Genomic DNA, 26,282 nt, shown 5'->3' with positions numbered 1-26,282 from the left:
TGACAAAACAAAAAAACAGGAAAGATTCCAAATCTGCAGGAGATTTTGAGTTTCCAACTCGTGATTCGTTTTCAGCACTGAAACCACACATACACCGCTTCCGTTTGTTCAAGTCTTCTATTTATTGAGCTTTCATTTATACAAGTATGACATCACTTTTTTTACTTGCCCAAATCATTGACAATAACTTTACAGTAAGCACATCTGCTGCGATGTAGATTTACAGAGGGGGGAAAACAAATGATAAAGAAACAAGATGGAGCTTCTACCACAGAGTCGCTACAGCGTGACCAACACAAACTGCTCACTTTGCAACAGGAGTAAACCGATGGGGGGAAAACACAGCATTGAGAGACGACGCGTTCACTTCAGGCGCGCCAAGTCGCGTGTCCCCGGTAATGGACATCAGAAAAGTCCTTGCTGGTGTCGTTTAAGACGATCAGTGAAGTTTACCACGATTCATTCTACCTCTTTTGGTTCTTCAAGTTCCCAGAAAGACGGAGAGCGAAGAGATCCCCACAAAGAGCAGGCAACCTCTTTGGGGTTTTGGTCAACAAAGGCAGCAGTTACCACAGATGGATCCACAGGCGAGTCATGTGACCATTAGCTCCACAGCAGGTCTAAGCAGGACGTTGTTTGGTCCCAGATCCAGATAAAGAGCACCGGTGCTTTTGGTAGTTTTAACTCCATTCTGATTTGTGCTGTATTTAGATGCATACAGATGTCCATTCACTTCCAGTCAGCCCTATTTATGTTGTTCTCTTATCACCTTAACATATAAATACATTTGTTCTGCAAATGTAATTATGTTGGGTATATAGAAGTAGTAATAATTTCTAGTAATCTGTATAGTGGTACCAGTATAGCAGGCTAAAAAGACTTTGTTATCTGAAATAAGGTTTGGTCTGAAAGTTTGTTCTCATTAATACTGTGATGAAGGACTCTGAAGAAGTTACCATAGTTGTTTCTCTGGCACAAAACCAAAATAAATAAACCAAACCCACTGGCATCGTCTCAGAATTTAACACCCCTAATCATGATCACTGGAAGTGTCTGCATGAGAAGACCACGTTGAACCTGAACACTAATGCTACAGGTATTGAGTGCAGATCAGATTTGTAGTTAACCGTTTGCAATTCGTCCAGTCATGATTTTGTTTGGCTTCTTCTTGTAGAATAATTTAACTCAAGAAGTTTAACCAAAAGAACAAAATCATATATTTAATCTTTGCAGAGAAAAGTAGACAAAGGTATCGTTTTGGTGTTTTAAATGAAAACCCTGGAGGACTTAGGAGCAATGAAATTCACTGAAATATGAGTGGACATCTGCAGAGGCTTAAAATACAATCAGACTTCTAAGACAGAAGCCTTGTTCTTCAGCAGAAACATCAAGCAGAAGCAGCTCGTAGTAAATGAGCTAAAACCTGCAAACCGTTGCTGTCAAATCAGATCGGTAATTTGGGACCAGGATGAAGCCCTGGACCTGTGTGGGAACCTGCACTCGGGCTGCTGTTTGTGGTCACAGTGACGAGGCCAACAATCATTAGACTTTAGATGCAAGGCTGTAGCAAAACATAAACATAAAAAGTGGACATGGCATTCATCGGCAGTGCATTCATCATATGCAGTTGAAGAGCTCTTCAAATTTCCTTCATGTCGATTGAGAAGCATCAATAGAGATCAGAACTCTACCTCATCTACTGTGTCTGACTTAGTGGTTTTATAGTAGAGGCTTTTACTTTGAAACAAAACTCTTCAACTAGGCTCCTCGTTCTTTTAAGTGCACATTTCCTCTGTCGCCTACTCAGCTATTTCCTCATGAGGTGCAAAACAAAGCTAAAAAGCATGACAGTGCAAAGACATTTAACATCCAAGACTCCTGACGACACAAAGAACTCCTAAATCCATCGGACGAAGACTAAACGTCTCGTCTCCTAACAGCAAGATCCAACCACGAGGACTGAGCAGATTTCATCAGATCAGAGAAAAGGAAAAACAAAAAACAAAACAAATAAAAACTGAAACGACAGCAATGAGGGATATTCTTAAAATATGGAGGAAAACTGTACAACAATACTGGCCGAAGGGTCGATCCTGGACATAAAGAATGAATGTGAGGCCATTACAGCAACACTTTAATCAGTTGGCATTACGAGTAAAAAAAAATTAAAAAGAAAAAAATCTTGCATATTAAAAAAATCTTAATTAAAAAAACTCACACACAATCTTGCATTCGTTCTCACAATCGTGCCGTTTTATGAACGATCGAAATCGCTTGTCGCCTTCAATGAACCGGCTCCTCTCTCTCTCTCTCTCTCTCTCGCTCTCTCTCTCTCTCTCTCTGTGGAATGTCAAAAGTACATGAGGTCCGATTGGAAAAGCATAAAAACAATCCTCCGGTTCCTTCCACACCAGCAAATGTCTATACAAATGAAAGAAAAAAAATAAACGTTTTTGTACATGAGCAGGTTTCAGACATGCAAATGTTACGCTGGAATAAATACACAAGAAGCCAGAGAAAGGTGACGGATACCTTGATAAGAGTAAGATACACAGAAACATTCTACAGTGTGATGATTTCGTTTGTCACCAGCGTTATGGACGTACAGACATTATTGGCCAAGGTCACTTTTTCAAGCATGTGATATAAGAAAAGTTGCTACTGATCGACAGAAATCCTCCTCGGGGTGCATATGTTTCCTCCCTCGTCACAAAGAAGAGAAGGGGCGCGTTGCCATTAGACACTTTCTCCTGGACGTCCAGCAGCTCACAGCATAGTTTGCCAGAAAACGTACAAAACCTAAAAAGGCATACAGAAGCTTTACAGCAAAAGAGGGCCAACCAAGGTGTTGGCTGAAATAAAAAAAGAAACAAAAACATGCAGGTACAAAAACAAAAAAATAAAGAAAACTACAATTGTGGCACCCTTTTACCATTTTTTTTTTTTTCTTTTTGCGTGTGTTCAGATCTGCCTTTGATCTACTGTATGCAAGCGGACGTGTAATCCAGGTCTTAACGTCTCTGGAGAAAGTCCTAAAGACATGTTTCCATGCTAACACTGAACTCCGTCACCATGGCGATATCTGCACACGGACGCTGGCGGCCTCCCTTCCAAAACAAAATTATCAGAGACTCAGAGGAAGCGGGAAGGACGCCAAACATCTTCTGGAGGTTGTGAGGAGGGAGGTTCTGTCAGATCTCTGGGCGAGGAGGGCGAGGAGGGGAGCTGACAGATCAACTGTCCAGGATCAGACGGGCAAGACAGTCCAGCTGCTTTTGGGATTTGGGAATGGATCACCAGCCACCTGGCGAAAAGCTCTTCTGCTCTCGTGTGCAGATGACAACGTGGCGTTTTGGTGGTACCGTGGCAGGAAAATCGCTCAAAACATACGAAAAGAAAAAAAATAAAAAATAAGCCAGAGTTTCCTGTTAGATGTGCTTATCGTCGGCTGGAGTGTAGAGGTGGTGGAGGCAGTTCAGGCTCCCTCTGGGCTCTGGCTGCTGTCTGGTCCCACGGGTGTGATGCTACTGTACAGCTGATTGGACGGACTGATCAGAAGTAAAGCGCCGGCTCGCTGCTGTAGTCGGACAGGGACGAGCTGTCTGCTGGTGTGAGCTGAGGAGAAAGGACAAGTCGTGGTGTTGGACATAGGTTCTTCTGCTGATTTGTTTTTTATTTTAACATCCTGGACACATGATTACCCACAAGACTTGCTTTTTATTACCTTCGCGTCAATTCAAATAATATGACCACGTACACAATTCATTTGCAGATTGACGGCATTAATGACATTAAATTTGCTCCGTAGAACAGAAATGTATTTGAGATGGAAAAATGTATTCAAATGTGGTTCCCACATTGGTTCCAGCTCTTGCTTGAACAGCTGGTTGTTTTGCAACCTCCATGTTTCTGTCCCTCTTGGAAACTCATTAACGTGACGTCTTACCCCAAGCGGGGCCAAACAAGCGAAGAAAGAACTTATTTGTTCCAACCAGAGGGAAGCGATTGGTTCAAGTGCGATTCTGCGTTAATATCAAAGGTCTCCTCACGATCTGATGGAAAATCCCTTCAGATCAGGTCAGCCTGTTCTGACTGAGGAGGTTAAATGAAGCATTTCTATTCTGATTATTAATGGAATATTTGTGTCCATATAAATGCAGCAGCTAACTGTTAACTCAAAACTAAAACACAGACGTGAATTCGACTAAATCTGGTCTTCAATGCCTGTATGGCGTTAGACTAGACTGTCCAGGCGTGCCTAATAAATTTTTTTCTGAATTTGAGTCAGTCATGTAAAGGCATCTTTGTTGATAGTTGGAAATTTTAAACCAAAAGTCAGAATTAAGGCCCCACCTTTACAGACTCAATCCATAATTAAGCAACATAAGATGGGAACTGAATAAGAGTCGTTAAGTTTCTGGTTCAGATGTAAAGGAAACTACTTTTCACAGTTTTATGTGCTGTAAACTGATTATCTTTGAGTTTTGTGGCTGTTAACACTGGGACCGCCCAGTGTAAAGGCCGTCACATCTGTCACTGGACTCCAAACCATAAACTGTGTATACACCGTGTTTAAACAGCTTCAAGTGTGATGAATGGAGGCGTTTCCTCTCACCATGACGTCCTCCGTCATCTGCTGGGAGGTGGAGTCTTCCTGGTAGGCGGCGTCGGCGTGTTTGTGTTCCTGCCATGCGTTGAAGTCTACGGAGTGCTTGGGAATGTAGCTGGAAAGGTCTGCAGGCGAGAAAAAGACGCAACACGTCAAGGATTTAATGGCATTTGAATCTTTAGATGTTTAAATGTGTTTCTGTCCTTATTAAATACATAAAGAAATACACGCGAGTGAGATTCAATTTGTGGTACGTGCACACAGGCTGATGATTTGGAAGCTTTTTATTGAGGAAATAAAATGAATGGACCACAAGTTTACAGCATTCAGACGCAGTTAACAGTTTGTCCAGTAGGGGGCTCTGTCACCGTACTTATCACCACTAACAATACAAATGAGGGTAGTGACAATTACTTGATCATATATTTAATAGTATTTTAATTTAACATGAGGAAAAAATGTCCCCCTTACACATGACTCTTATTTTTTTCCATTTATCTCATTCTATTTACTATTTACAGTTTGTTTCTTTATGGGCGAGCAAATCACACTGTTACATAAAGTTCATGACTACAATTACGGGCATTTTCCATGACCCAAACAGTGGGGAAGAGGAACCAGGGCTGAACTCAATGAAAAATACATTTAAAAACACCGCAAAACTAGACCACAGCCCCAGCTTAAGTGAGACATTAAAAGCCTCATAAGGCGCAGCGTCCATTTGTAAACGGAGCATGAATAATACAGTCAGATGAGCTGTCCGAGAACGCTTCACCCTCACATATATACACTGCAAAACACTTCAGAGGGTGGAGACGTATTCAGAACTGCCTCACAAACATGTTTACTTGGTCATCAGTGGCTGGTTGTGTGGATTATTCCCTAAAGGAGCTTCGTTTGAGAAACATGAAATAGCAGCGGGTAGAGAAGCTCTGCTACGAGACATTATATAACTGTTGCGCCTCTGTTTATCCTAATTTGACTATTGCATAAACAAGATGGCCTACTTTCCTTTCAGGTTCAAGTATTTACGCATTTCACTTTAGTTCATTCATTCAATTTCAATTCCTAATAGTTCGTCCTCTGAGGGGCATGAATGTGCTCTGACGACAAAACTACCAGACAATTTTTGTAATTTTTGTCTTATATACATGAAGACACAAACCAAAATATTAGGATTCATCCCGTGACTTTCAAAATATTGATAAGATATTTGTTATGGAATAGCAACAGGTCTGAAGGCTACCAGTTGTTTAATGACACATCCTTCGGGGAGCATGAGAGTCTGGAGGTGGAGCTATATCTTTCACAGGCGGTGCGACCAGTAACTGCACGAGCGAAAACTGGACACCTACATCCCGTTTACTGCTTCACGTGGACTCACCGTTGCTGTTGGTGGCGTGGGAGGGCGAGCCGGTTAAACTGACTCGAGGGATGTGGATGCGCCCCACCATGCTCGGCTGCTCGTCCCCCACCTTATCGTCCTCCTCCTCCTCCTCCTCCTCCTCCTCCCCGCTGTCCCACACGCTGCTCTCCGACGGATACTCGTACGTACTCTGGAGGCTGGACTCGTTGAAGGAGATCTTGAGCTGGAAGAGGAGCAGAGAACGACGGGGTTATGGTTAAACTTGCTTCGAATCGGCATCGGCGTTCCATTTCTCCTGTTCCTCATTGATAAAGAAGCCACACATGTGGGTGAAAGATATAATCGTTCCATTCATGTTTTAAGTACACACAGACGCTGACTTCCCCTGGCTTTGCGTTTCCTTTGTAATTCACTGGCACTGATATAAAGAAAATAACAGCAGTCACCAGGCATGAGCCAGTAAATGTTGACTGTGCTTGGTAAACTTGGACATTTTCCTGGTCCTGATTTGGACTGAATATCTCAAAAAAAAAAAAAAAAAGCTAGCTTTCTGGCAAAAAGAAAAAAAGGAGATAGATGGATATCTGTCTGATGGAAACTACTGTTTTCGCAAAGGGCCACTCTTCACAAGGTCTATCATTATACTACGTCACACCCATACATAGATGGCCGTTACCATGTGGCTGACATTTCATACCTGCAGTAAGTCATGTGACAGCACCTGAGCTATCGCCATGACGACAGAGCAAACTCCATCTGCTGACAAAGACCATGAAATATCACTAAAAGACTTCTAGTACGTGAATACTGAATGATTTCTTTTTTATGTACAATTGTTCTCACATCTTGAGTGGAGCATTTCCCACAATGCCCTCTGTTCATGTTTCAGGATTGAATGGCACTCTAATAAAAACAGGTAAGACCCAAGTCCAAGTGATATTATTCTACGGTCGCATGAAAATCAAATTAAGTATGAGTTCAGATTTTCATTTTGATCCTAACCCCCAGAACACGTCTTTGTTCACACCCTGATTTGTTTGCCATGAAAACAATCCACCCGCTGTTGACTGTTTGCTCTCTGAACTGGCTGGAGCAGAGGACAGACTTTACAGCCGTGGGCCAACATTTGAAAGTATCTTTTCAAAGCACAGATTTAACCTAATACCGACACTCCTTCAAGGGCGCTGCACTTTATGGGCGCAGTTAGCATTAACAGGTTGTTACTTCCTTATGGCTGCGTGATAATATCGCCTATTCCTTTGCTGACAGTGCACCAACGCCAGTTTAGGTCAACACCAATCAGCCGCCTCATAACTTATTCAACCGGGCTGTTAATTGGGATTCTCAGAGAGCCAGCTGCGGTTTGTTTAGGCGCGTCCGTGGCAGCATGTGCTGTACTTTGTGTGTCCTCTAAGTGGGACAGGTGGCAGCCTCGCAGGAGCTGAGGGGTCCTGTGATTGATCGCCTCAGGGCGTTTTGCTGCAAGACACGTGCGCCTGGCGACGCTTCAGCGGTCTGCAAACATGGTTCCGTGGGGCGAGACCGGGCCCGTGCACTTTCCCACGCCGTGTAATGCAACATGAAAGGCGACGGCGCAGCCAGAGACCTCTGTGGTTTTAGCTGTCAGAGAGCACTTATTCTCATAGGAGACATCTTGGAGGAGGAACGGCCACTCACTGCTGCAGTCATGCTGCTTGCTGTCAGTGTGTGCAAAAACTGAAGAGCTGCAACAAGTGACTCCTTTTTGATGGCTTTCACCCTTTTACTTTCTCAGCCATGACATTATGCAAAGGAAATCTATTTTCCCATGATTTAATTCAGCAGTGAAGCCAACACATTTTTTTTTGACACTCACAAATCCAAGGGTTATGGTTTTAACATGGCAGACTATAAATGGTTTATAATAGGTTACTATTTCGGTCTTCTGGCCACATGTAGGCGATGCATACTCAAAAAGATTTTATTTTTCCTCCTGCGTTGCCATGGAGATCACAGCTGATACACACACACACACACACACGTACGAAAGAGCAGGTTCATCTGTGACTATATCTTCCCCGAGGTTGTCAGCTGACTGCTCTTGACGTGCTGTACCTGGCTCCATCTACTCTGTAGGCCGTGATTTAAATCTGCCGTAATCTCTTTCACAAGGCCATAAGCCAGCAACGACTCAAGAAGAGTATTTAAAGTTCACGGTTAACCTGCGTTGCAAAACCTCTGGCTTATTCCATATTCTTAATCTGCCTCTCCGCGATCCATCTTTGTCATCACAGTGAGTTCTGTGACAGTAGAGACTTGGGACGTGAGATATGTTCACGTCAGAAAGATGGTAGTAATCTTGACGTCTAAGACATCCCATTGTCCTTTGGAGGACCCTTCAAGTTGCCAAAAGCACTGCAGTAGTTCTCAGTGTTTCTCAAACCATTCAGGTAGCTACTGCAACAACTCTTTTTACTACAGTAGAGAAAAAATAAATTACTGAATGAAGCTCGACTCTTCTAGTGCATTTTATAAAACACATTGTTATACTGCACGATTCAAATTACTTCCTCAAAAACGGAAGTTGGAATAACTAATAATAGCATTTTAACATTCATGTAAATATGCACACCAGGCTGTGACCTGATTACTTAAGGCTCCCAATGGTTTATAGATTCAGGTCTGTAGTTTAAACAAGGCTCGTACTACACATTCAAGAAAATAGATCTTTAGAACTTAGATTAAGTGCTCTAAGGATTCTGTTTGACTTTCGATCGGTTACTAAGCGTGTATATTTAGATTTGACGTGCAAGGGTTTTATGGCCTTCTAAGATAGGTCCTGAGCAAAGGTCACTAGATTCAAAGAAAGAGTTTGTAGACTGAAACTCTCAAGAAAGATCAAGAGGATCTACACAGACGACAGTCTCATGAGCAAGGGTCAAGAATTTCAGAAAGGGGGCGTACAGATTTACAAGGAGGGTCTAGTGATTATGGACAAAGGTCTATGGATTACAAATGGTAAATAGTCGGAATTAACTGTTTACAGCGCTTTTCTACCTAAGAGGTACTCAATGTAAAATGTTTCCCATTCGCCTATTCAAACTCACACACCAATGGCGAAAGCTGACATTCAAGATGTCACGAAAACGGTTTAGGAACAACTCAAAAAACATGAAGAACAGCACAAGGTGTTGACCTGGCCTCCAAATTCACTAGATCCTAAACTGATCAAGTATCTGTGGGATGATTCACAGAGGCCCCTCCCCTCAACTCATAGGATTCAAAGGAACCGACTAACAACATTCTGTTGTCAGACACCACAGGACACCCTCAGAAGGACCATGTCCATTCTCTGATGAGTCACAACTGTTTTAGAGGCACAAGGGAGACCAACACAATATAATGAAGGTGGTCATAATGTTATGCCTGATCAGTGTATTTATGTTACACACACAAGGTATAGACTCAAGAAGATGTACAGGATTTTAGACTAAGACTTTTTTTTGACTATAGAGAAAAGATGGCGATCAACAATAGCGCTTTATAGTCTATACATTGAAGACCCACAAGGGTTGAAAGATGACAGATGAAGAATCAGAGTCTACAGATTTGGGTCTGCGTAATGAACGTTTAAACAGCTTCTCCATTTATCTCTACAGGACCAGATCTTGTTCTGATGATTTACGATTTGTTTATTCGTTAGTATCTGACTCGGACTCATAAAACACACATAAAAAATAATGACCTATCACATTGGTATTTATGTCACATTGCAGTGTGGGCGTTTTGCTGTTCAGTCCGAACCTTTGCAAGTGAATGAATTACCTATTTACACCAATCTGCCACAACATTAAAACTAACCAACGGTGAGGTAAAAGGTCCTTGTCCATTGTTCATCACTGTTCCTTCCTTGGACCACTTTTGAACACAGAATATTTATAGTCCTTTGGACGTATTGACATAAACAGTGATCTTATAACGGGGACACCGAGACACCACGATCACTTTCCCATGCAGATATCTCAACACGTCAGAGATTGTGGAATTGTGGTTTCAGAACAACATGCCCATCCACCATCAAAGTTCATTAGAAGTACTCTGGAGACTGGGAACACCTCATAAGAGATGTAGCTCTGGAGATTCTCTGACTCATACTCATACATTTGTCCGTCTTTCCTACGTCTAACATATCAACACAAAATATTCACTTCCTTCCTATCATATCCCACCCACTGACAGGTGCTATCACAGCGTGATAAGAAAGTGTTATTCACTTGACCAGTGATTATGACCAATGTTTTATGGCTGATGAGTGTATATTATCCAATGTCAAATACTTTCCAGGAAAAATATCAATTAAATAAATTCTATTCCTGTTCTGCTGTTTGTAAAATTGAGATGACATAAAAACCTAAAATATATGATAAAAGCTCTGAGAAGATTAGAAATGTACACAGATAGTCTGGGTAAAAAGGGAAATCCTGACATTTTCAACTCAACATCTTTTCATTACCGTTTCTCTCTAACAGCCAGGAGGAGAAAATATTAGTATTCAGCAGAAGTAAACGCACGATCCACAGTGACAATCAAAGTCTGTGTATGCATAGTCATTTGACACAAGGTTACAATCTCTAACAGGGCCCTCAGTCCCAGACAGCCCTTATTTTTAGAAACTTTTTTTAGTTCCTATGTAAAATCTTACGCCACAAAAAAACAAAAAAAGCTCCTAAACTGGCATCCTGTCTTAGAGGAAGTTTCTGGATGCCAAAAGCAAGAGGCATCAATAAATCAGGCTAGCCGCTGGGCTCGCTTCCTCTTTCACTGTCTTTTGCTGCTTTTCTTTTTGTCTGTCCTCCTGACACTCTCCTCACACGAGACCGTCGTTATATGAGACTAACCTGCAACACTTAATGTCCTCTCTCTGACCTGCTGAAGAACTGATCCAAGTCAGGAGAAAAAGAGAAACGAAGACATTGTTAATAAAGAGCGGAGCTTTATTTAGGGACCTCTCTCAGTCTTGCTGAAGCTAGTCAGGGGTCTTTTTTTTTTCTACGATAAAAGCCTGCATCATGGAGGCAGAAGTGATTTGTCCTGTGTCCTCAGGCTGTGGGACAGGCCGAACAGGGCCAGACTCAGACTCAGTCTGCTGTTCTTTTTGTTCACAACAGGGTGCTCAAGCAGGAGGCTGGCGAATCGACAGACTCTTAAAATTCTTGTCTTATTCTGACTTTCCTTTATATTTATCACTGAGTCACTCAGTATTGCAGTATGTGTGCATGAAAGTGTGAGAAGCTGATGCCCTTATACGTCATCTCAAGATAAATTATAGTCTTTAGAAAGACACTAATCATTGAAGATAATCTGATAAAAAACTGAAACGTGTCAAAAACTAAAGAGGTCATTTGGGTTCGGACTGTTGACCTGCGACCAGACAACACAGCAAATGAGTTTTAGAAGGAAATCTTGAATTGAATTGTGGCAAGTAAATGTTCTAAGAAGCTGAGGTACTTTCACTTTTTCTCTCTGGATCTTGAGCGCAAAGGTTTAACCCTGTTTACTATAAGCAAAGTTACTTATTGACCTGAACTCCGAAGCACTGAGTTAAAAATGTGGTTCTGGATTTTCTTTCTGTGCAAATGTAATTTCTCTATTTTACATCAAAAAGCAGCTAAAAGAAAAGCTGAATACATGAAAATGTAAGAGAACATTTGAAAGAAAAAAAAAAAGGACAAAGAGAAATCCGTCCACCACAACCAGACTGTTCAGGGAGAAACCTCAATCATTTCATCAGCAGATCTTTTATTTATTTTTTGCTCTGGGAAAAAAAAAAGAAGGGTTTTGAGAGCGAATACGAAATGATCCGGACTCCTTACAAGCGTGATTGCGTGGCAAGTCCAGAGCTCCAACTGAGGCTTTAACAAAACCAGACGGAGACATCACACACGGGAGGACGCTGAGCTGACTAAATAATATTTATCACCAACTGCATTGTTTTTTTTGTTGCTGTATACTTTATGAGGCACAAATGGACAAAGAAGAAGACGGACAAAAGAAGAAGGGATTAACAGAGGAAGAGGAGAGGCAGCAGATAAGATTATGTCTTCATGAATGTGCTTTGGCCAATAAGTGAGAAGGGAGCGGTGCCAGGGACTTTTTCCAGGCCACCCAGCATGGCGTGTCCTCGTTTTGGTGAAAAGTGGCTCCCGCTGAATGGACACAGAGCTCCCTGGCACTGATGATGGGGCTGAACTCAAAATCTGCTGAGTTACAGTAGAGCTCCAACACAGTAACTCAGTTCTATTGTAAATGTAGCAGCCATATGGGCGTGAAATTTACGTAACGTACATCTCACTGGGTGTGTATCTCCTCCTCTATATTTATTTTGGTGTTACCAGGAGGCACAGGGCGTGGTGTCTGTTGGTATTGACTGTGCACCTGCTCGTGCGTAGAAAAGCATCCCATATCTTTGGTCTGTGCAAACACATGCATCAACTATTCCGTGGCGTGGTAAAGTCCACAAGACAGAGGAAAGATGTGTAGCTGCTGGGTGCAGGTTGACCAGGCGCCTGATTACAGCTAATCTCCAGCCAGGTAGATAATATTAGAACAGCACCACATTGAACCGGCTGAAGAGTTTAGCTGCAGCTGTATTAGTGCCTGATGAGAGGGATAACAAAGCCTATATGTGCTCAAACAAGGCCTGTGGTGTAAACCGCTCCACCGTTGCGGGAGATTAGGACAACTAGAAGGAAGTAGACAAACTCATTTAAGAGCACACAAAGTGGTGGTTCCATCATTAATCATGAGACAGGCACGGTATTCATGTCACATTTCAAATTCTTTCTTTTATCTATTTTTCTATTATGTCCTTTATCAACCTCAAACTCTCCCACTAAACAACTAAGAGTTGCACCCATAAAGTATATCAAATATCTATGACACTCTGGGACATGCTTTTATTTCTCCACATAGAAAAAAACCTTTTGTCTCTCTATGTTCAAATAGCCTCTTCACATATTTAGTGTAGCTTAGCAACATTGCAAACCCTATTAAAAAAACAAACACTAAACTAAAAAAATACTGACTATAAGGATGGACAGACTGCCTGTGATGTCACCCATAGGTTTCCTGAACGGTTTCAGCAGTTTCAATTCAAAACAGGGCGAAGCTGGAGACACCAAGGCAGACAGCTATTCACTGGACGTCTGAGATCTACAGGGATTGACTCACTTTACGGGACAGCCTCAAGTGGCATCCGAGGAACTGCAATTCCACGTTGACTTACGTTTTCAGCCACGAGGCTGCTGTTTGGATTTCACATGTTCTACACTGTGATTTACTCCTCTACAAAATACAGTGAACGTGAACGGACTGTTGGACTGAAAGGACTGATCACGTACCTGCGAAACACCTCGACAACTCAAACTGAGATTGTCTCCATGTCATAATTTGAGCAAAAGCTCAAGCAAAATGTTTTTAGTTTCATTTATATTTCTAAAAACACAGAACGTCCTATTTATGAGCATATACAGAGAAACTTGTGAAATAAGACAACAGCTACAGCTACAATGACATACAGCACGATGTCCTTTTCAGTGCAACTGCTATGTTGTTACATCAAAGCTATTGTATCTCTAAGCAGTAATTATGAGTAATTGAGCTGAATGCCAACAGCATCCAGTTACTAATAAGACACGCCTAAGCAGACAAGTACTTCAATGAGCCTACAAGAGAGATGGCAAACAAAACACCTTGATGGATGCATGGATCCAGCTCCGATCCAAATATCAAACCTCTAGGCTACGAGTGAAATACTTAAGTCAAAGGTAAAAGGTAAGAGCCAAGACCACAGTACACCTACAGAAAGTCCTTGGAGCTGTAATCTCTGAAGTGGATTCTACATGCTTTTGTGTAGGTGAGCTTCAAGTGCTACAGCCGTCAGTGATTGAGTATGAAAACACGGTTACAGCTGTGGAAACTCATAGGCGTGTGTAGGTGGTGGAGCTAGTGCTGTCAGCTCAGGCTGCTGTAGGCAGCGAGCAGTGTCGAATGCAAAAAAATCTGTATTTACATTTACATGATTTCATGACTCACAGTTGTAATAGTATGCCTTTTGTAGGCTTGTGTGAGTATGAGTGCATATGGAATATCGAACTGATAAGCGATGAGATGGGAGAGGAAACACATTTCCCAAAATTCTCTGTATCAGTTAGCCCTTATAGCCCTGCCCCTCAACAATGGAGAAGTAATGGATCATCCTGTGCCATCTAAGAATTTTTTTGCTGATATGGCACACTAATATCAATGCACACACACTAAATGTAAAACGACACGAGCAGGGTGGAGATCGAAATCAATCAAGAATCACCTCCTTATATACACACACACACAGTGTCATTGCGGGAGCGTTTAGGGCGTAAATACATAAAAGGTCATTTATGGACTCTCATGTGAAAGTACCGATGGTCGGGTGTGTCTGGAAAGCCGCTATCAGGACAAAGGATGGGATGGGATGCCACACACCACTTTATTATGTAGGATCGGTCAAAGATCTGAATCTAATTCAAAACCCTTGGGTGTTTTTGATTTCATTACATTTATTTATCTATTCTTTTTTCTTTTAAAAGGTGGTATCAGGGTTAAATTAAACAATGACAATTACTTTGGTTCATTACAACAATCCTTTAATTGATCCCTAGAAAAATGTGGGAGTTCATATCCCAAGCTGCCACCTCTAGGGCTGAAAAATAAAGCCAGCTGAGGTTCCTGGAAGCGAGTCAAGTCTGCACAGACCTCCATGCTGAAATATATTCATAATTTTGGTCTTTATTGCCAGTATCTCTATTCATGTCTACTGAGGATTCACACTCATGCGAACATATGACCCATCACATAAAGCCCTGCATACACTGGTCGTGCATTGACACTATTTAGGCAGGTGAAACTAACAGTCAGCTAACCATAGATTAATTATAGTCGATTCTGTGGTGAGGTTAGAAATAACAGAAGAGCAAAAACAGAGTGGGCACACTGCAGTGTTGGTTTGTCAGCTCATATGTCCTTGTAATATGTTGTTTCACATTGCATTTTGCTCAGGTCGTGCAGGGCTCGTGAGTCATACGCGTATCCATCACAAAAGAAGCACACTTTTATTTCTAAAATATACAAAATGCAGTATAAATACGAGTTGTAGAGTGTTGAAAAACTGATTGCGGTCTTTGTGCTAAGCTAAACACGTCTGTACTAAACTCTTCACTGAACCCACGGATATGAAACATGGATCCAATTCCCAGCATGCAAGCTAAAGGGTACCCTGATCCAGTGAATCCAGTTTGTGAATAAATTCTAGGAATAATTTAGCATGTATATTCAAAAATGAACACGTTGATGTTGTATCGCTTTTTACATGAGTGCCAATTCCAAGTAAACCCTGACAGATTGATACATTGCATATCATGCACTTATCACACATACACCATCTTGAGTACATTTCAGCTGATAAGACGCTGCAGTGAACAAATACAAAAGACAGCTTGTCAGCAGGCAAGGCAGGCAAGGGATTTTGGCTCCCAGGCCAGTAGAGAGCCCTTTGAGGCTGACAAAACTTTAAACTACAACAGTGGCAATGTACCAAGTTTTCAGTGACAGTTGGAGACCTCCCTAATGGGCCCCTACCTGGCATAACTCTGCACACTCAATTTCAATCCCGTCATAAAATAAATTTCTCTAGATGTTAAAAAAAAAAAAAAAAAAAAAAACTAGCATCACATTATTAAGTTTGTTCTTTCTCTAACATTAGTTAACAGCTAGCAGAGCAGTGTGTCCATCTCTGTTGTCAGTGACTAAGTCTAATGTGTGCCTACAGGGCCCCAACAGCTTCTAGAATTGTTTCCTGACAAGTGAAGTAAATACCATTGACCACCTTGTGACCACTCAATATTCTGCTGGGAAACCTTTGGACCTGGCATTCATGTGGATGTTACACAGACTTGTACCACGCACCTAGACCAGACCAGGCACCCCCACCCCATAGCAATGACACTCCTTGATGGCAGCAGCCATCCCCAGCCTGACACAGTCACACACACAGAAACACTGACCTCCAAATTCACTAGATTCCAAACTGTATCTGTGGGATGATCCACAGAGGCCCCAACCTATAGGACCCAAAGGCCCCCACTAACAACATTCTGTTGCCAGACACCACAGGACACCCTCAGAAGGCCCATGTCCATTCTCTGATGAGTCACAACTGTTTTGGAGGCACAAGGGAGACCTACACAATATTAGGAAGGTGGTCATAATGTGATGCCTGAGTGATGCATTGTACAATCAATGTTGTTACTTCATAGTCTGTCCACCAAAGACCATATTCTGTAACATGGCCAGATACAGATACTGGCCTTAAAAACAACATGGTGCCCAGGAGAAACGTTCCACAGACAAGGGAGATGAAAAGTGTTTGGGCACCTGTACAGAACTGATCTCAGCCTCTTCAAAACATCAGGGAGCTGAGCTGTCTGGGTCTCCACCCACAAAAACAGTGATTTGAGTTTGTGGATTACAGAACATGCTTGCCCTTTAAACATCTTTATTAGGCCATGTGGGTCTTTTATCAGGTCAAGATGCTCCTCGCGACTGCTACCTACCCGCCAATTACAGAATCTGCAACATCAGCCCTGACGTAAAAATGCGTCTGCGTGCGAGAGACAGAGAGAGTGAGTGTCCTTATCCTAGGATCCTAATGACAGGATAGAATGGCCGCGGCTCGCGTTGCCCCGGCGACAGGCGCCATGGATATGTGACGGGGAGGGAAACGGGAGAGTGGAGATGGGAGACGGAGAAAGACGAACAAGGCTGCAAGACAGACAGCTTTTAGCGGGGTAAACAGGAGCACAAACCACGAGGAGCACCAGTGACTCCTGCAAACAGACTGCGCAGAAACGACAACGGAGACGTAATTTACATACTGCGCCCCTCACATTTGGGACACGAACACATTAACCATAAAACATTAAGGTGGATTATTATAAAAGGCTTCCATCGAGGGCGTGTTTGAATAAAATTTACATTAGGCACAAAAAGCATTACATACACTCCCAGAAGTGTTTTGCATTCGTATTCTATGAAGTGGATGTGTTCAGCCGTCACGACAGCTGGGCAGGTTTTACAAAAATAACAATCAATAATAAAACATAATCAGTATAATCAAAGAAATGATGTATGTCAAAGGACATAATGGTGGTGGTGGTGTGTGTGTGTGTGTGTGTGTGGGGGGGGGGGAGTTTACTGGCCTCTAGCTGCTCCTTTCCCATCACCCACTCCGTTTCTTTTTATAAACTTTCAGAAAGCCCCGTCTCGGTGAGCTTTTAGTCTCTTCAGCTTCTTGCTCACACACTCTACACACACACACACACTGAATTAAACATGACTATGATAGTGGGACTTTGCTGGCTGAATTCTAATTACACCAACTTTGCAGGGTTGCACATGTGCCTGAGGGCTGTGTGGCGAAACCTGTGAGGGTGAATTCTGTCTATGCAGAAATCAAGCATGGCTGCGTGTTTGCGCATATGTGCGTATGCGTGTGTGTGTGTGTGTGTGAGTCAGTGAGCGAGGGTGTTTGTCCACATCCTGCAGCCACAGAGCCCTCGGAATAAATGACAAGCCTCTTGAGAGGAAACCATATTTGCAGCATCTGTGATATCATTGAAAAAAAAAAAACCAACCTAGAACTAGCACCTTACAGACTGTGGCAGACTGTGAGAGACTGTGAGATGAAGTCATTTTGACGGGTTTTCTAAAGCTGCAGGTGCCGTTGTGTATCAAGAACATTCATGTATCTTTCTCACTGTTTAAGACAGGAGTTACACACCTGACTCATAAGGTTATTTAATAGTAACAGATATTTCTGAGGCATGGGCAGATCACTGAGGCATGCATTAGCTCAGTGTTGAACAACAGGAAGTAAGGTAATAGCAACTAGATCCAGGCCACTACTGCAATCAGTTTATTATATTGCATTTTGAACTTTAATCTTTCATTGTAGCTTATGATTCACATGCTCATCCTCTGTAAGCATCCTAAAGGCTCATTCAGGGCAGTGATATAGATTTATAAGTAGTTGTAACTTATTTAAAGCTGCACTAACTGGTATTTTATATTTGTGCCAAATAACAGAGGTCGCTCAGCGGAGACAAGCCAGCGGAGAAATATTACCCGACGCTGCAGTTCCTCTTTGTTTAGGCCTATTTTAGCTCATTTTTTGTTTTTGAAAGCCCGCAACTTTAATGTTTCGGCAGATAAACAGCCAGATGTTTTTTCCCTAGGAGTTGGTTGAGCAAACGAATACTGTTCAGCACCTTCTGGATGCGTAAGTAAATTACTATTTGCTAAAAAGTTTAGAAAGCTGTGTTGTTTTTTGTTTGAATCTTCACCTGCTACTTTGCGATGACAAATGACACATTTAACTGCATCTGAGATCTGTTCCAGACGTCATAAAACAGACACCTGATAATGTTAAACATCAACTTTAAGAATTTATTTAGCCTGAACACTCCCCTTTTGCTTCCTTCCAAGCCCCATCTTGATCCTCTTTGCAGTGTCATAGTTGAGAGGAAGTGGAGTTCCATGCGACAGATTTTCTTTCTTTAAGCGACGAGGCAGCGTAACTCAAAATTTCTTTACAAACAGGTGTGCCCGAGAACTTTATAGGGCATTTTATTTATGCAAGGGGGTGCTGGGTTTTCAGGAAGTGTAAGGGAAGAGAGATGGGGAATGTCTGCTGGGTGGTAAATAATTAAACACAATGGACTTTCACACCTGTAGTCCAGGAGCACAATGTAAATGTAGGAGTGTGCCCTTTCATTGGCCTTCCTGTGTTACAGAGAGCTTTTAACCATTTAAACGTGGTTATTTTTAAAACACCACATGCGTGACATTTAACCGCATGGACAAGACAATGGGTTCTCTGAACTCCGATGAAGGAAAGGTACTTCTTGCACGGAGGAATGTACCCGCTGCTGCAAAACATAAATGCCTCTGATGAGGTTGAGAGGAAAGCATGTCATTTTTGACATGCCAATTGTTTTCAGATTAAGTTTGTTTGCACTGTAACACTCTTTGGTCAAGGTCTGACACGAACTTCAAACAAACAATCCAACCAAGAGGTTTAAACGTGGCGTTACAGGTGATAAGTTACCTGCCGAACCGGTAATGTCATTCTCCAGCATCAGAACTATGTGGCAAAGCAGTAAAAGACTGTACGAGTTTATTCTTCCATTAGAGTGTCATATACGGATCACAAAGTAATAATTGTTTAATTGTCTTGAGTGTTATTACCCAAGGTTGCAGCTCGACTTACTCACTGATGTGTCAGCTAAAAACCCTGCTCCCATGTGTCCCATAGGCACATTCATTTTTACATTTTTATGCTTACCAAATTATCTTGTTTGATAATTGGTAGTTTGATCACTTAGGACAGTGGTTCCTGAGCTTTTAGGTCTAACATACATCCATATGCCCATTAGATTAACGCAAATGCTCGCTAAGGTCAAATGGTATAAATATAGCTCAGGATCCCACTACTTTCTATGCCAAAATAGGTACCCCTTAGGGCTGGGTTTTAAAAAATATAGTTTTTCCAAATCAAATCGATCTTAATTTTAAAGATCCAATATTGATTCAAAACATTCTCGGATCATTTATTATTTTTTTTCTAAATATGTGCCATTTCCTGCTTGCTCTCGTTAGAAACCCTAAGAGACTGGTTTCGCCGTGACTAGTCTCGCAAGGTCTTGCACCGTCAAGGACTGAAATTGGTTTTAAAAATTATGACGACAGAGAAGAGTTGGACAAAGGGAAAGCCATACGCAAGATGTGCAAACTAGTGGGGAAATATCCAAAACCAATGACGGCATTAGTTTTCTGAAAATCTCTTTCGTAACTAAGCAAAAGAGTTTTGAAATCAAATCAGGGTCTTGTGAATCAGAATCAAACTGACTCACAAAATCAGTAGCGTTACCCAGTCCTGGTACCCTTCATTAATCATTGCAGTACACCTAGGGCACAGCTGGTTGGGAAGCACTGGTTACAGAGATCACTTCCTAGCCAGTTTCCCATCATCAGCAGCTAATGGACTAAAAGTACTCCAACTCCTGTATTAACTCTGAAAGACTCTACCATCTATATTATATACTAAAAACCCTGTGGTGGGTAAACTTTGCTTTGCACCACAAATAAACTACACTAATCCAGTTGGATCTATACTGAAGTGATCTTAGTCCTAGTTGACACACCAAAGCAAGCACACTAAACTAATGCCGATTTAATAGAAAAGAAACCAAAACCATTATAATATAACAGCCATTCCTCTGAACAATTATGCCTTTCAGTAACAAACACACCAGCCTCTTCACTAAGAATAATTAAGTTGACAGTATGGTCATAATTACACACAAACATGCTGCCGGGATTTAAACGTTAGCAATCTGAGTGTTTCCTCTGCGAATACGCTAAACTATGAACACTGGAAAAAGGCGGGGTGTTCTCTTCCTCTCTCTCCCTCTCGCTCTGGGTGCTGTGCTGACAAAACACTTGGATCCATCTCCCTTTTTCCCATAATAACCAGTCATAGGGAGCAGTGACTTCAAAAACAAACCACCCGGTCCCCTCGTGTTTCTTGTCTCTCCTAGGCAAAGAGCTGCAGAGTCTACTACAAGGAAATTAAAAACAAAAACTGACACTTTTGCACTAAATCAGAAGAGCCTAATCCAGTTAAATTGCAAATGGAAATGGAGTCAATCCTGGACTGTGTTTCACTAAAAACCCTGAGTCGATTTTATGCAAATGTGGGAGTGATGTGGGACAAGAAGCTGCACTTGACCTACATAGCTCTTCCACAATTCTTTCCCCAACAGAGAGGAGATCACAGGAAGCTAGAAGCAAAGGGATGGGCCTTATTAACTACCACTGCACAGGAATAAAGCAGTGCACTGTGGGTAAAAGGGGAAAAACTAAGCAGAGTGGAATGAGATTACAGGAGAGCCTGTGCTAGATGTGGTCCAAAAACGTCCTATAAGGTTGATAGAGTTTAGAAATGTGTACATGCAGAATGAGAAAGAGAGGGTACAGAGTGAAATATTTCTGGAAAACCTAGAGGAAGAGTTGAAGATCCGCTTTGGACAAGTTTTCAACTCCTGACGTGCATATGGAACATTCTTTTTCAGCCAAGCTCCTCGTAAAAAATGGTTTGCTGGAAAAAAAGTGTTCAAAAAAAAAAACCCAATCCCAGACCAGAACGCTGAGCTGAGGCCATTCTCAGAGGTTGCTCTCACACAGAAGAGGCACCGAGCGAAAATTCCACACAAATTATACAGGCAAGGCCAAGCCTCAATGCTTTTGTAATTGCCTGCGCAGCCCTGCCCAGAAAAGAAAAGAAGAAATAATCTGGGCCTTGATGATGACCAAGAAGAGCAGACAGGCAACAAAAGAAGATTTTGTTTGTGAGGGACAAGGACAAAAAGGCAGGATGTGTTTCATGTGTCGCTGCCACGGTCTGTGGTGAGCTACACGCACATGTGCACGCAATAGAACACAAAAAGGCACAAGGACTAAGTTACATGGACAGGTCTGTGGCCTGACTGGCTGTCATTATGAAGAGGAAACCCACAGAGAGTAATTTTAAATTTGTAGTCAGCATCCCAGAGTTTCCAGCGAGCCCAAAAATACAATGTTGAATTACAGGGACATGAGGAGAAAAGTCTACTGAAAAGACATTTACCAATTCTCATTGTGGGTTTGAATCACTAGGTCTGAGAAGACAGGAAAGACATGTGACGTTTCAATATGTAGCCCTGCTTAATCCAAAGATTCGAGGGATATTTATGACCAGAAAGACAATTAACCAAACACCCTCTTTACCCGTGCTAAAGAAATGACAATTAAATTGAAGTATAAACACCACTTGACGATATTGTGTGGAGCAAATTTATTTGCTGGAGGCAGCTGGATTTACTTGGAGAGCAGAGGATTACACCGGGTCAAGGAAACAGGGCCACGGGCCAACGTCTGAGAAGCTGTAACACCGGCCTAGATTGAAGAGCTGCCAAAAAGGCTCAAAGTATTCAGAATTAGAGGCGATGTGGCGCCTTGTAGATCAGAAAGGTTGGGGTTGTGATGTAACTGAACCCATCCTTAAACAGCTTTCTTTTTTAATGCCGTTAACTGAGTGGAGGGGTGAGGGATAGCACATAACCAGGCTGGACTCCTGCCCAGGATGCTGAGGTTACATCCTGCACGCCCTGAGCATCTAAACCACTAAGATGCCAATAAAACAAGTGTGATACATTAGGTGTTCTCTCGCTTCGTTGCAGATAGCAGAGCAACATAAAAACCATCACGCTGAACCAACGCAGAATCTGTAAACCGCCTGCAGCACCTTGCAAAATTAATTAGAAAGATTCTCTGATATTTAATTAATCCCTAATACGGATGAAACAGAAGACCCTTCGCTTGCCAACCAGCAGATATCTAATTGCGATTCAAAGATTTGCCCCAAACACGCCCCCTGCTATCATTTAATTATGATTTAGGACCAGGCCTGGGAATATCTCAGCTCCGAACATAAAACTGAATTAAACTGTAAAATAAATTTGTTCCTCAAACACCAGGAGCGGCTGGAGCTGCCCAGATTTGCCAAATCCTGAGAATCGAATACAGCCTTGATGAGATTGTTCAGTCAATAGGCTTGGAGGGCCACCTAACCCAATAATGCGCTCCGCGACAAATAATATGCTTTTGTGGGACGCCAATCCACGGGGGAAAAAAAAGAGCTGCCTGCCGTTCCAAGTGGCTGTGTACACACATGCTTTTAATCCACTTAGGCGTCAAGGCCTGCAGCGGGTCAAGCGGTGGGACTCGGAGGTTTAGAGGACACAGACACACTCGCTCACACTGAAACACAAGGAAATAGCTGCGAGGATTAAGCAGAATTTGGAAACGGCGCTTGAAAAAAAAGAAAAAAAAAAAAAAAAGCAGCTCAGGTGACCAGAGTGTGCCGAGGTTAGAGAACAGTCCAGTGACAGGTGCACAGCCACGCAAAGAAAACAGAAAACAGAGCTGCTTCTGCGTGACACTTGACTGCTAAATTTAGATTAGAGGAAACTTGGATGATCCTCGTGCAAAGACTTGACACGTTCTGTTTAAGATTGTAAAAAACTTGACCTATTTAGTTTCGCGGAAGAAGGAAGATCTAGATATGAGGGCAACAAATAAACTACATTATTTATGTTACGTGGATATACAGAGGGAAACAGTAAATCCTGACAATCAAAAAAGGAAACCATATACTTAAATCTCTATTTTTGACAATCAGAATGGTTTGATTACTCTGTGTGTGTGCATACTCAGAATACAATTGCAAAGTCAATAAAGCCACAAGGTTAGGCTGAGTGTTTGCTCTTACCTTCTTGCCCGCGGAGCCCGTCTTGGTGAGGCAGGACTTCTCCAAAGATAGATAACCCCCAATGACCTCGATCTCCTCCGCAGCAGGGTAGCGCTTCTTCAGCAGGGAGCCCAGCTGAGCGTACGGGGCCTGTGGGGGTGTGGACCCTGGCGGGGCCTCACTCGGGGCTTCTTGCCGTGGCTCAGGTGAACTCAGCTGGGCGGCGGGCTCCACCCGGGGTTTAGGCACCACAGTGAAGGTGTTCCCTTTCTTCTTCTGCACCATGGGGCTGGGAATAGTTACAATCTGCGGGGGTTCCACCTCGATGTCGTCGATGTTTGTTATTGGCAGCTGATCCACAGGAGGTTTCTCTGGAGATGGGGAAATGGTAGATAGGGCAGGGGAGTCTGATGGGACAGGAGTCAAGAGGGGTGAAGATGGGATAGCTGGAGAAGAGGGGAGTGAAGCCAGGACAGGTGGAGTTGAAGGAACCGGGGTGATAGCAGGGGATGGAGACAAAGGTTCAGGGGTCACAAGAGGAAGACTTGGGGCAACAGTAGGAGATGGTTCAGGCTTGGATGTCCTTGCTACTCTCTCCACGTCCCTTTCCACCTTCATCTTCTCCTCTTTCCTCTTTGGGGATGTTGGAGTGAGAGTAGGGGTGTGGTAAGTTGGCACTCCTGGTGTGGGCATTTCTGCCACCCTGTGAGCTGGGGAAGACTTGACTGGGCTAGATGGTACCGGACTGCTTGTAGCAGAAGAGGCAGCAAGATGGCGCTTGGGTATCACTGTGAAGGAGTTTCGAGACTGCAGACGCAGATTTGCAAGGGCCCGTGCCTGGGCGTCCCCGTCGGGAATTTGGGCAAGGTCTGGTTTCGGAGAGGGACGGATCTCAAAGTCACGCGAGGAACGTAACACCTTAGATGAGATGGGGCTTGATGGAGACTCAGTACGGGCACGGCGGGTCTCTGGAGAGCATGGCACCTTAGGTTTTGGGGGCACCTCAGCGCACTCCCAGTCTCTATCTCTGGCAGGCTTGCTTGGCCCCCTGTCTGGTTCATCTCTGGGGGTTACAGCTGTGCTGTGGACCCCGGTTTCTTCAAACCGCTGACGGTAGGAAGACACAGACTGTGGGGGACCTGCGGTACGCTGGGGGCTGCCCAAATCTGAGACAATGGGCTGTGGCTTTGGTTTGGAAGACCGGGGGCTCTGGAAGACTGGTGACGATGGCTGGCTGCTGCGCGGGCTGCTGACCGATGGGCCCGGCCAGGGCTTTGGCACCAGATCTGGCTGTGGCTTGGGCCAGAGTCTTGGTCTGCTGCTGGCACTACAATCCAGGTCCAGCAGGTTCTCTGTGCTGTGGGACTTCTTCTGCAGCTTACCATAGTTGCTGTCAAACTTCTGCAGGATTCGACTAACCCTACCTTGACTCTCAGATGTATTATAGAGGACCTCATGATCAGGGCGGCCCAGGGTGCTCAAGTTCTCCTCACTCTTACTTAACGTGGTGTCATAAATGACCACTTCCTTGGCTCTTATCTCCGTAACAGCACTCCCTCTCCGGTCCAGAAGGTCGTTCAAAGAGCTATAACTACTGACGCCGTTTTGTTGAAATGTGGAGCCTGCTTTACCTCCAGCTTCCGGGAAGTAATCAGGATCCGACTCAATTATAATGATATTCTCCGCGCGGATAGTCCGTATACCGGGGACGCTGCCGTACAGCTCTAGGATGTGCTGGACCGGGCGAGCGGCGGTCTCTCGGCTCGGCTCCTGCCGCTTCCTCCTCTCCTTCTCCAGCTTTATGAACGGGTTCTCCTCCAGCGGCCCCAGGCTTTCCTGCAGCACCAAGCTCTCGTGTCTCCCGTCCTCCCTCAGCGTCGTCCTCTCGGTGGTCGTCGGTCGTGGCTCTTTGTTGTTCGAGAAGTGTTGAGTGGCTGTGGTGATGGTGTAGTTCCGCCCGGACCCTCCGGTCGCTCCGCTGTCTCTTTTGGGACCGCCGCTGTTACTGCCATTCACATTTCCCGTCACCTCGCCGTTTACTCGCTGCAGGCCCGGACCCACGGGGCTAGGCTCCGGGGTACTGGTTCCCCCAGTCCCACCGCCCTTCGCCTTCCTCCTCTCCAGGATTTCTCGCTTCCAGGCCGGCATCCTCGGGCTCTCTTGCCCGGCCTCTTGGCGGAGGACGCGTACCTCTCCTCCGCCAGACATTGCGGAGGGTTGCTTGGAAGAAATGAAGAGGAGAAAGGCAGGCACAGAGGCGGTCTTCGCCGCGGTCCGGTGCGGCTGTAAAAGCTGTATCCGGCTCTGACTGTACCTGCAGCACCGATCACCGCACACTCACACACATCCCTACCGTCTCTTTTTTCTCTCCCGTCTCCTTCTGCTTTCACACTGTCTATCTCCCTTTCTCCCCACAGCCCCTGAACGCGGCCCAACCCCTCCGCAGCAGCACGAGCGGCTTCGGCGGTCCCATCTGCTTCTTGATTGGTCGTTACGCTTTCTAGACACGCCCACTCAATTATTGTAGAACGCCGCACATTGACGCAAACCACTCCCGTTTCTATTGTTGACTGGGAAGGGAAGGCCTGTCAATCAAAAGTGTTGAGTTCACGTGCAGCCCACCCCTTTCTTTTTTTTTATTGCCATTTAACATCCTCAGAGGATAAATCATAAATTTGATAATTAAATATATATTTGTTGTAAATTTTGGTTCTATTCATACTACCCAATTTAATATTTAATACTAATTAGGACGTATTACTTAATGACAATAAGGACGACATCAGTTACAAGATCAACCCCTTGAAATGACCATAATAGTAAAGCACTGCATTGCACATTCTTATATTGCTAAGAAAAATCCCTTACGAACTTTATTTTTATTT

At 43.5% G+C, this 26,282-nt stretch overlaps 1 protein-coding gene across 1 annotated transcript; it reads right to left on the bottom strand.

Annotated features, from left to right (window-relative positions):
• Positions 1-112: 112 nt before the first annotated feature.
• Positions 113-25,752, bottom strand: tprn (taperin). Its single transcript, XM_084572283.1, has 4 exons — positions 23,419-25,752; positions 5,994-6,198; positions 4,616-4,734; positions 113-3,615 (listed from the first exon to the last, which is right to left on the bottom strand). The coding sequence occupies exons 1-4, from the start codon at positions 25,603-25,605 to the stop codon at positions 3,553-3,555; spliced, it is 2,574 nt and encodes an 857-aa protein (XP_084428409.1). The 5' UTR covers positions 25,606-25,752; the 3' UTR covers positions 113-3,552.
• Positions 25,753-26,282: the final 530 nt, after the last annotated feature.

The sequence above is a fragment of the Chelon labrosus genome (genome assembly GCF_963514085.1).
Source record: "Chelon labrosus genome assembly, chromosome: 22".
NCBI classification, from domain to species: Eukaryota; Metazoa; Chordata; class Actinopteri; order Mugiliformes; family Mugilidae; genus Chelon; species Chelon labrosus.
The sequence above is the reverse complement of the archived record's forward strand: the minus strand, read 5'-3'. Positions and strand labels throughout refer to the sequence as shown.